Source organism: Xenopus laevis, chromosome 2S, assembly GCF_017654675.1.
Source record: "Xenopus laevis strain J_2021 chromosome 2S, Xenopus_laevis_v10.1, whole genome shotgun sequence".
Taxonomy (NCBI): Eukaryota; Metazoa; Chordata; class Amphibia; order Anura; family Pipidae; genus Xenopus; species Xenopus laevis.
In genome coordinates this window covers 94,560,976-94,573,589 of record NC_054374.1, presented here as the reverse complement: position 1 = coordinate 94,573,589, position 12,614 = coordinate 94,560,976, and the positions used below count along the sequence as shown (strand labels likewise).

Genomic DNA, 12,614 nt, shown 5'->3' with positions numbered 1-12,614 from the left:
TTTAGTGGAAAAAAAGCCACAATTATTTTCTAGATTCTAAAAGTCTGAATCAAAAAGTATTCCATCTCAAACCTGCAGAGGTCATGTAAAAGTCAATGGCAGGCGTCCAGTTTACAATTGGAAGCATACCTCCCAACATTTTGGAAACGGAAAGAGGGACAAATAGATTTAGATATCGTAGAATTTTTTAGACCACATCCCTTAATTACCATGCCCATTTTACAAAAATTATGAAAGTTTGAACACATTTCTGTCTTTTTATGTTTTATTACAGTTTTACTAATGAAGGTGAATTGCCCTTTAAGCTGTGGGTCTAATGTCTTATCTAAAATTATATCTTTAGTATCTGTTCTGGGCTCTCTGCCAAGAGCCAATTCATTTTTGGCAGTTCAGTGCAGAGAAATCGGGACTTTCCAGTACAAATGAGGGACTGCGGGTTGAGCTGTCAAAAGAGGGACTGTCCTGCTCAAAACAGACAGTTGGGAAGTATGTTGGAAGATATAATCTGCGCTGTGTTTCAAACAATAATGCAAATAATTTGTGGTTTTCGAGTGTCAAATTCAAAAGAATCATATGATTCTGATTTTTGTCAAGATTCAGCAAAACTATCCCAAACCAGAACACTCCCACCACCATGTTTCACAGATGGGATCAGGTTCTTCTACTGGAATGCAGTGTTTTTCTTTCCCCAAATTTAACACTCTTCATTTAAGCCAAAAAGTTATATTTTGTCTTCATCCGTCCACATAACATTCTTCCAGTATCCTTCTGCTTTGTCCACATGAGCTGAAACTTAACTGTAGATGGTCAGCTATATTTTTGGGGGAGAGCAGTGGCTTTCCCTTGCTACACTGCCATACACACCATTGCTCTTCAGTGTTCCCCTGTATGGCAATGTGAGACAGGCCTTCAGTTGCTTAGAAGTTACCCTGGATTCCTTTGTAACCTCTCTTAATATTGGATGCCTTGCCGTTATGGTTATCTTTGAGGGTCAACCACCTCTGGGAAGGGCAACACCAGTCTTGAATTTCAATGTGTATGGCATGAGACAAGTAAATACCTTCTGATTCCAGAAGGCATCACGTTGCATATAATTGCTAGCTAAGGGCTTTTTGGCTCCTTTCAGCCCTTCTCACTATAACCAGATTTGGTTCCCCACTCCATTTGTACACAATCTGTCTGACTGTTGATTGGTGGAGTTCAAACTCTTTAGAGATAGTCTTGTAACCTTTTTCAGCTTTATGGGTATCAACTAATACACCTTCTTTGTTCGAGCCATGATACACTTCTTCAAATGTGTTGTTTGTGTGATCAGGCTTTGTTTTTTAAATAAAAAAGGGTCTCTCGCTCACACCTGATTGTCATCCCATTGACTTAAAACACTAGACTGATTTTACCATCAAATGATATGATAATCTTTTGGATTCACTTATTTTTGCCACACGCAGGTATATTATTAGATCTTTTTTTTTTGCTAAATACATGACCAAATAAAATAATTTTTCTTTATCTACTTTTAGGACTTGTTTGAAAATCAGATGATGTTTTAGGTAACATAGTAACATAGTAAGTTAGGTTGAAAAAAAGACACACGTCCATCAAGCTCAATCTATCTATCTATCTATCTATCTATCTATCTATCTATCTATCTATCTATCTATCTATCTATCTATCTATCTATCTCCTGCCTAACTGCTAGTTGATTCTAATTGGAATGGGTGTCCATTTGTCAGCTGGAACGACCTACTGGTAAATAAAGTAAGAGAGAGATTATTATATAATCCCCTTAAATATTTATACTGTATGTAGTTATCATATCACCGCTCAAGCGCCTCTTCTCTGGTGTGAACAACCCCAACTTGACCAGTCTATCCTCATAGCTGAGATTTTCCGTAACTTTTTATCCGCTTAGTTACCCTTCTCAGGACCAAAACATTATGGCTTATTCGAGAGGGAGCCTTACCAGCTCTCTGTACAGTTGAAGAATGACCCCCTCCTCCCGTGAAACTATGCCTCTTTTAATACAGCTCAAGACCTTGTTTGCTCTTAATACTGCTGACTGGCATTGCTTGCTACAGCCACGTTTATTATCTACAAGGACTGAAAGGTCCTTTTCCATTATGGATTTGCCTACTGTAGTCCCATTAAGGCTATAAAGCTGGCCATAGATGTAAAAATTTTTAAAAGATCCAATCATTATCGTTAGACCACGAATATTTCGAAACAATCGTTTAAATGTACGTGTATGTGTCCATCAACTAAAAAGACCATTTCAGGCGATATTGCCAGCAAAACTGAAGGGTAGCTGCCTGCTTGGCCCTGCAGACATAGATAGATTGCACTGGGACCAATAAAGATTTTTTAACCTGGCCGATCAATTTTCTGACAGATGTCGGCCGAAAAATCGTAAGATGTACGATCGTTCGAATCCCACTAACCGCACAATAATTTCGAAGGATTGGTCGGACTTCGCTAAAATCGGTCGTCCGGCAAGAAAAATCTTTGCGTGTATGGGGAGCTTAAGTGTCTTGCATATTTTTACCTCCCAGTTACATAATTTACATTTATCGACATTGACTCTCATTTGCCATTTAGCTGCCATATTGCCAGTTTGCCAAGATCCTGCTGCAAAGATGCCACATTCGGGATGGAATTAATTGGGCTGCTTAGTTTTGTGTCCTTTGCAAACACTGGTGCATTACTCATATAAAAATATAGAAAATTTTAAAGAGTACACAAACTTTCAAGCACTATATAGTTATGTGCCTCGGATTCAGATTGCAGAAGATGCAGACTACGTGACTTGCAAGGGTTACAAGTGTTAGTTCATATAGGAAGTATGCATACTGCATATTACCCTCTTTGTTTATTCCCTTCTGAAATACTTTTAGGTATCCTATAATGACTACTATTGGAAAACTTGAGAGAGCAGTGAGCAAACACATTTACTATAATAGGTGCCAGCCACATTAAAATGAGCACCTGAGGCAATGTTCAGCTCATGTTCTAGAAAAGGCAAACTACTAAAGAAAGGTAATTGAGCAAATTACTTCCAGCCAAGGTGATGTCTGGAAAATCATTGAGATTTATTTCCATTACCTTCTGTATAAATAGTATAGAATGTGTTTTCAGACCTTTTAGCATTAATTAAGCACAAAGAGACTGATCCGTGAAAGCAGAAGAAATACCGGTAGTGTTGTTCTCTATAGTACTAAGTTGTTCCCTGGCTTTGTTTTTCCATCCTTTTTCTTTTCTGTGCAAGATTGTATGTCTGCAGGCACAAGTAATGATAATGTCTCTGATATTGTCTCCAATTCTTATAGCCTTTTCACTGGCGCAGATTGTGTACTGGAGATTGCCTTAAATCTTACAAAAAAATAAAAAAATCCTAATGGCATTCAACAATGTTATTTTATGTGAAAACACATAAGGTTACCGTCTTCCTTTAGTGAATTCTGAGCTGTGCAAGATTAAAAAATGGGCATGAGCCTTGGGGACTCAACAAGATAGATACAGTCATATGAAAAAGTTTGGGAACCCCTCTTAATTCTTTGGAGTTTTGTTTTTCAAAGTAGCAATTTCCTTTTACTGTATACAACATGCCTTACGGAAACAGTAGTATTTCAGCAGTGACATAAAGTGTTTTGGATTAACAGAAAATATGCAATATGCATCATAACAAAATTAGATGGGTGCATACATTTGGGCACCCCAACAGAGATATTACATCAATATTTAGTTGAGCCTCCTTTTGCAAATGTAGCATGTCTCTAGACACCTCCTATAGCATTTGATAAGTGTCTGGATGGCGGTATTTTGGACCATTAATCCATACAACATCTCTCCAGTTGATGGCTGCCGACCATGAACAGCCTGCTTCAAATCATACCATAGATTTTCAATGATATTAAAGTCAAGGGGGGACTGTGACAGACATTCCAGGATATTGTACTTCTCCCTCTGCATAAATGCCTTTGTCGATTTCGAAGTGTATTTAGGGTCATTGTCTTGTTGGAATATCCAACACCTGCGTAACTTCAACTTTGTGACTGATGCTTGAACATTATCCTGAAGAATTTGTTGATATTGGGTTGAATTCATCCGACCCTCACCTTTAACAAGGGCCCCCAGTCCCTGAACTAGCCCCACAGCCAAACAGCATGATGGAACCTCCACCAAATTTGACAGTAGGTAGCAGGTGTTTTTCTTGAAATGCGGTGTTCATCTTCGGCCATGCAAAGCAATTTTTGTTATGACAAAAGAACTCCATTTTTGTCTCATCAATATAAATGATTTATTCTAAATAGAATAAATAATTTATGATGAACTAACTGATAAGTCGGCGATTATTTAATTTGAACACAAACACGGTCATTGTTGCACGTTAGCACTTTATATTTATACATAATACACGCTGGTTCCTTTTTTCTTCAATATTTTATTACATTCAGTAATCTATCATACATTGATGTAACCAAGTATTCCCCTGTATCTTTTGAAATTAACAACAGAGTTTCAATTAAGTTTACACAGTGGATAAATTTACATCCCAAGTGGATACATTATAGATAAATGAAAGTGGTAATTATAACTGTGAGAAACATATACCTGGAAAATCCTGTATAAGGCATAGAAAGCAAGGAGAAGTTTATACAGTCACAGACAAGGTTTCTTTTCTTTTTCGTCTTTGCATTAAAGGAGAAAGAAACCCCCCTGGGGCAAAACCTCTCCCCCCTCCCGTGTGTTGCCCACCCTCCCTCCTCCCCCCTGGCCTACCTGTCCCCCTGGGCAAATGCCCCTAACTTGTTACTCACCCCTCTGCGCAGGAGAAGATGGTGACTGTGAACTCCGTGGACAGGACCTGGGCAGAGGGGTGAGTAACAAGTTAGGGGCATTTGCCCAGGGGGACAGGTAGGCCAGGGGGGAGGAGGGAGGGTGGGCAACACACGGGAAGGGGGAGGGGTTTTGCGCCCAGGGGTTTTCCTTCTCCTTTAAAATTTCAGTGATACTCCTTGAGTGTCTGTAGAGTCTGGGCATATATCTTTCATTAAGGAGTTAAATTCCTTTTTATTAATAAAACACGGATTCAAATTAGCAAAATTACAAGGATACCCACATTTTTGCACAGCCAGTTTTTCACATTTGATTTAATTTCATACAAGTGAATACTGCTTCACTAAAAATCTTTGTTCAGAAAACACCCCAGTACTGAGATGTTCCTGGGAAATGAAATGACATATCACTGTTATCTTTTTTGTTGAAAGTGGAGTAAATTATTATGCAGGCTGAGAGGGTTTCCCAAATCTTTTCATATGACTGTATTTCATAAAGATTGATAGAAGTAGTGCTGTTATGACGCAAAAGTTAAACTAGTATGATATCTGCCCTTTTCAAAGTGTTGACCTATGACTGCTTAGGTGGATGAAATGAGACCCTGACAACCAGTGGCAAGTGGTGATCAGTTTGTCACTGTGATATTTCCCTGTCACATGTATCAATTCTAGCAATTTTCACTGGGGATACATAGTTAATTTCCATAGTTCCACAGTTTCTTTAATTTGTCCACAACATACAGCTATTTTTCAAATGGGGTCCATGTGAAAAACCCAGTACATTTACAATGTACTTGTACAATTATTAAAAACAGTTGCTGCCCTTTCACATGTATTTTTGCTTTAATGTTTATAGACAGTCATGTGCAACACTGACGTAGACTGTACTAGTGCCTGTTTCCTTTCGTGTAGATATATCATTTGCATCTTATAAAAAAATCGGTTCTTTACATGATTCCAGTGGTTTTTTAAATTTATTAATGACAATGTTAATGCATTAAAGGAACTTAAACTGTTACATTTCCTGTTGAATTGTGGTTAGTTCAGTACAGGTTAGATGACTATGTGGCATAGTTTTATGGTATCTTACTTTACACATTATTAGAGAGTTTTCACTGCTGTGAAGTGTTCCATTTATGGGCCTGTTCAGGTGGCCTGTCTCCTAGTGAAATCTGCCGCAAAGCCCTGGATTATTAGACCCGTACAAAATGATTATGCAGTATGAGGGCTACAGAAAGTGATAAATAGGCTTCTCTTGATATCTTCTCCTGGCAAACTCATTTTGCTTTTTGGCGAGGGAAAATCTTGGAAGATGAGTTACATATATATTTTGTATTTCAAAATTATTGCGAATGTATTTTTTATTTTTAATGTTGCATTCTAAATTTGAAGCTTGCTTAAAGAGTCATTTATCTTTTGTCTTTGCAGGCGAAATCTTACCAAACTTTCCCTAATATTTAGCCACATGTTGGCAGAAATAAAGGCAATCTTCCCAAGTGGCCAGTTTCAAGGTGATACTTTCCGTATCACAAAAGCTGATGCTGCGGAATTCTGGAGGAAATTCTTCGGAGAGAGGTAGGGGAAATCTGTCAAAGATCATTGTAGACCCCATAAGTTTCTGCCTTTTTTAAAAAGTTGTACTTTCTTTATTTCTTATCAGTCGTGTGAATTGTTAGTTTTTGAACCTCTTGTGTGATGTTTCATTGTCAGCCATGCAGCATGCAAAATGTAGAGAATTGTGCTCCAAGATACAAGTCTGACGTCAGTGACTTCCAACAAGTATTTGTTGTGGTTCTGTTCAACATAATGTGGTTTCCTGTTTTTCACCCAAGAACTATAAACTGATTAATTAGCAGCTGTTCATGGTAACACATATTAGTGCTTCAAGAAATATATAAGCAACATTTTGCTGAAATTATTGCATCAACATATATTAATTTCTGGCAGTACACTGCAAATTTATATGTAATATTTCTTTGTGGCAAAAGATGACAGCAGAAATAGCTACAGATGGTGAAATGAATAAATATTGACTGATTCAAAAGAAGCTAATGTAAAAACATTATCGACTGAGAAGTGTATAGTCATGTCTTTGTGAATGCTTCTATTATGTATTATGTAACTGTTCTACTTTTATTTCATGTCACTTATATAGTAATATGTGACAGTATTTGTATATATTAAGAATTTTTTGTCTACCTTACAAAAATGGGTACAAGGCCAACTCCATCCAAGATGATTAAAATAAGTAAAACAGAGTGCATATGCGACAGTCTTTAGCACTTTTGGAGGCCAGGGCTCCATGGATCTAGCAATTCTTTTCTGAGAACAGGTGCTGTGGCTTTTTATGTGCAACCACTTCTTGTGGCTTCTTTCAATTGTTGAATGAAATACATTTTAGATGAGCCAATGTGCAATTCTGTTGACGTTTTGTGCTGCTCTTGTCTTACCACGTCATGGTACAAATGCACCGTGTTCACAACCACAAATGTATGGCATTCATTATACAGAGAATCATTATCCAGAAAGCTCCCATAGAATCCATTTTAAACAAATAATTTAAATTTTAACATGATTGCCTTCTTTCTCTGTAATAATTAAACAGGATTTTGTACTTAATCCCAGATAAAGATATAGATAATCCTTATTGCAGGGAAAACAATACAATTTGGTTTATTTAATCTTTTAAATGATTTTTAGCAGATTTAAGGAATGGGGATCCAAATTGCAGAAATATCCTTTATCCGGAACCCCCGCCTCCCCCCCCCCAGGTCCCAAGCATTCTAGATAACCGGTCTCATACCTCTATATTATAAATTTTCTTACATCATGGACTTTTGGTTCTACTTTGTGTTACATATGGGGTATAAGTATCAAATACATTATAAATAAAACAGCATACATAGTAAATGGAGTGGACAGAAAATATTGTTTCTGGACATTTACAAAATAATTCACATCACTACATTTTATTATAAGTCAATACAGTGTTCAATGAATTTTGTCTTAATAAGTACAATTCATCCATCATATTTGTTCACGTCCACACAAAATGCTGTGCACATGGTGCACGCATATAAAAATGCTAATGTTATAATTCTCTGCTTTAAAGCAAATATGGCTTTTGTTTTGCACCAGAAAGAAAATAGAAATGATCATATAAGCAGGAAATTCATTCTCATATACAAACACAGAGAGTGCCAGTTATGATTTCAGCAGTAAATTAAAACATTGTAAACAAAGAAACTGTGTTTACAGAATATTATTCATTGTTTTCTGGCATTAGTAAAACTATTGTATTCTGGTGAAATTGCTTTTGACAGTTACAATTATTAAATAAATCCAATAGAATTATAAATACTTTCAGTGTGTTTTTAGTAAACGTAAGGTGTCTAGCGATCCAAATGATGGAAGACCCAAGACCCCAAGCATTCTTGGTAGTAGATCTCATACCTGAACAAGGAAGGATTACTTGTTACCCACAATGTGCATAGAATGTAGCACAGATTTATCCATGGGCGACCAATCTTGCCACGTGCCTTCACCCTAAACAGTTATCTGTTGCATGATTGTTTTAATAATTTTCTTACTCAAGATCTCATTGCCTTCTATATGACTTGTTTTGCCTGTTTCCCACAGAACTATAGTTCCATGGAAAATATTCAGACAGTGCCTTCATGAAGTTCAGCAGATTAGCTCTGGTTTGGAAGCTATGGCTCTTAAATCTACAATCGATTTAACATGTAATGATTATATTTCTGTGTTTGAATTTGATATCTTTGCAAGACTATTTCAGGTAAGTCATACACCAGTGTACAATACAGACATATACATAGTTTGTAAACTACTCTTTCCTCAGTGACTCAGTGACTTTATGGTGTTATTCTAATAGCTGGGAAATTTCTTTATTCAGGATCTCATAAATGTCCAGGTGTACATTTTTTACTTAAAAAGACCTAGTGGGAAATTTACTAGAGGGTGAAGTGGCTCGAAAATTCGCACTTCGCCGATTTACTAACGATGGCGTAATTTTGCTGGCGTAATTTGGCCAAGGAGATAGACTCTGGCGCAACTTCGCACTCTTAACGCCTGTCGAATGTTCGCTCTGGTGAAAGAGCATTACATACGCAAATTCACTACGTTTTTTATTTTACTGACCGTTACCTCTATCGCCAGATTTGCCTTCGCCACCTCAGACCAGGCGAAGTGCAATAGAGTAGATAGGAGTTCCTCAAAAAAAGTTGTAAATATTTTTTGTAAAAGTCCCAAAAAACGCTGGCGTCTTTTCCTTTTTACAGGGTGATAGGCTGAAAAAGATCTAAACATTTTTTGGGGGGTTTTGGAGTACCCTCCTTCCCCCCTGTATTTGATAACATGGCACCTAAATAAAACTGTGGGGACATGTGTAGGGCAATATAACACCTCTATATAATTTTATTAAGGTTCCCTGGCATTGTGTAGTATAATGTATTTGCTGCAGCATATACGTCCATTGTACTTTAACTGCACGTCGTATGCAAATTAGCCAACGCTAGCGTAAATTCGAACTGCTGAGCATATTTTTGCTAGCACAACTTCGCCAGTGTTCGGTACCCTGTGTGCAACTTCGTGAATTAGCATTGTCTAGGCAAATTTACGCCTGGCGAAGTGTTGCGATGTGCGCAAAGCCAGGGCTGGCGAATTTTCGCTGGTTAATGAATTTGCCCCCTAGACTTCATACAGTATTCATTCAAGAAAGATGTTTTTCAAGTACAGGTCTCTTTGCCTTCTTGTATGCTACAGTTTCGTAAACCATTTGACTTGGGAAAAACTTTCAGATTGTAGGTGTTTCACAAAAAGCGGTTCTAGAATGGGCTAATGGAGCTTTGTACTTTATGCCTACATTGGGGTACGTAGTTGCAGTGATGGATTCTCTTGGGAAATTATTAAAAAAAGATTGTATGGGTTCAAATGGGATTTACAGCATTTAAAGGAAAACTAAAACCTAAAAATGAATATGGTTTAAAATGCCATAACTTATGTACTGAACTTATTGCACCAGCCTAAAGTTTCAGTTTGTCAATAGCAGCAATGATCGAGGACTTCAAACTTGTCACAGGGGTCACCATCTTGGAAAGTGTGTGACACACACATGCTCAGTGGGGTCTGAGCAGCTGTTGAGATGCTAAACTTAAGGGTCGTCATAAATTATCAAGCAGAAAACGAGGTTTGTCTGTAATATAAGATGATACTACAAAGCTGATTATTAAACACTGATGCTAATTACACTGGTTTCTGTGCTTCCATTTAGTAATTATCTGTATGACTTACTAATCAGTCTTATATTGTGACATTTATATGTGTACAGTATATTGTCGTGGGTCCCTAAGCTCAGTAAGTGACAGCAGCATAGAGCATTTGCAGTGAATCAGTAGAAAAGAAGATGGGAAGCTACTGGGGGATCTTTTGAGACACACATCTTTACTGCTAAAGGGCTGTGGTTGCCTTGGGCTGGTACAGAAGCCCAAAACATAATGTACAACATTTTTTAACTACTACTCTAGTTAGACTTTAGTTCTCCTTTAAGCTAGGCTATGTCAGTGAATGCTGCAGTCAATTGATAAATGATCAGTATTCCTGGCAAAAACGATGTATTTATTCACAACAGGGAGTAATGGAAGATAATTAGAGGCAATAGATTTCCCTACATCTGTTTGTGTGGTGGTGGAAACCGTTAATGGGGCTTTGGATCTGACACACTATTATGATATATTTTTACAGAATACATATTGCCATGTACTGCATGTGTTAATTTTGTACATTTAATGTTAATAAAGCAGGCAAAGGTCTGCCAACATATGTATAACTGCAGAATTGTATTAACTGTTTAGACTTGCACAGAGACAGAGAAGGAAATAGTGTAAATTGAAGGAGATACAAATATTGAGCAAGAGAAAGCAGCATGGCATAAAAATGAAGTATGAGAGCCAACTGAGACACACAATAGTCTCATCCTGACATTATCAGGCTGCAGGCAAAGTACAGAGTAGATACAATATATGCAATCCCAATTCTGATGTTGGAGCATAATGGGGAATGAGAAGCTCAAACATGAATAGGACAGTGTTTCACAAAGAAGGAATTACACATCGAGGATCAGGTATTTTCATCTAGAAAGAAATGTTTACGTAACTGCTTTGTTTATGTCTTTTTTTTTTATCTTAATTAACAAATTATTATTGGGTTGTATTTTCTTAATGGCTTTCTACCATCGAGGTCTTTTAGGTATCAGTTTAGTATGCAACATAACACATATTGACTTTATTAGATATGCATGCATGCTGTATAAGGGCTGCTTTGTTTACATAAATGACAACCCCTAGGCGTCACTGAAGGCTTCTTGTGTAATTTTGGAAGCAAATTTAATTTTGATGGTATTAGCTGAACACCGTTATGTCAGTGCCAAGCTTAATAAGATTTTTTTTTACAAAGTGGAGTGATTAAGCAAAGTTGTATGATAGGGGTGAGAAAGGTAATAACTGTAAGCAATACCAAAGTATATGCTACATTTTAAAACTGCCTATTAACCCTTTAAATGCCACAGAACGTAGAATCTACGTTCTGTAGCAAAGTAACTTGAAATGCCACAGAACGTAGATTCTACGTTCTGCAGCATTTGCAGATTTGGGAACGGAGGAGCGGTTTGTAAAGCCGCTCGCTCCGTTCCTGCTTGTTCCCCAGCCCCTAGGCAACGAGCCTAGGCGGGGAACAAGTGGCCCCTGGGTCGCGATCGCCCAGGGGCCCCAAGGCAGCAGCAGGCACGTGCAGCATATGTGCCCTGCTGCTGCCTGCACTTTCAGAACGGAGGAGCGGCTTTACAAGCCGCTCGCTCCGTTCTTAGTGTCCCTGCCAGCTTACCCTTCCCCTAGGCAACGAGCCTACGTAGGGAAAATGGGCCCCTGGGTCGCGATCGCCCAGGGGCCCCAATGCAGCAGCAGGCACGCAAAATAAACGTGCTCTGCTGCTGTTTGCCTGCTGCCTGCTTTTTTTGAACGGAGGAGCGGCTAAAAAAGCCGCTCGCTCCGTTCATACTCGTCCCCCAGCCCCTAGGCAACGAGCAGAAGCGGGGAACGAGTGGCCCCTGAGGCGCGATCGCCCAGGGGCCCCAAGGCAGCAGCAGGCACAATGAAATCTAGGTGCCCTGCTGCTGCCTGTGCTTCCTAGCCCTACAGCACCGCCCACTCACCAGATCCAGCAATGAAGACGATTCCAGCTCATCATGCAGCCCTCCTGGACAACCTACAGCCTGCCACCCCAGGTTAGTGCCCCCCCCACACACACATACACACAAACACACACCCACACACACCTATTGTACTAATACACTTACATTCCCACTTATATTCACACTTACACACACATACATTCAATTTTGGGGGATCAGGGGGGGTCACATATATTCACAGCCCTTACACATGCTTGCACACACTTGCACATGCAAACAACACGCATACAACACACAATTTGCCTGTTGTACACACACATACGCTATTTTGTGTGTTTTTATTTTCTTTTATCGCATCGTCTGTATTTTTGCCTGTAAAAACTGTTTTATTGCCATTGCGAATAGCGTATTTGCTAATTGCACCGCGCAATACCTTTTGTATGTTATTTCGGTGATTATATTGCAATTTCAGTGATATTTGTACATTTTTAGCCATTTTATTGCATGTTTAGCCATTTTATTTCATTTTCAGCTTTGCGTAGGTGTTGTTCGCTTATTTCTATCTGTAAAACCTATTT

At 38.4% G+C, this 12,614-nt stretch overlaps 1 protein-coding gene across 1 annotated transcript in view; it reads left to right on the top strand.

The window, feature by feature from the left end:
• The window catches only part of cblb.S (Cbl proto-oncogene B, E3 ubiquitin protein ligase S homeolog), a 126,804-nt gene that overhangs the window by 60,055 nt on the left and 54,135 nt on the right, over nucleotides 1–12,614 (top strand). Inside the window, 2 exon segments of the mRNA NM_001091321.1 lie at nucleotides 6,261–6,407; nucleotides 8,472–8,628. Of these exon segments, the coding sequence (NP_001084790.1) occupies nucleotides 6,261–6,407; nucleotides 8,472–8,628 (304 nt within the window).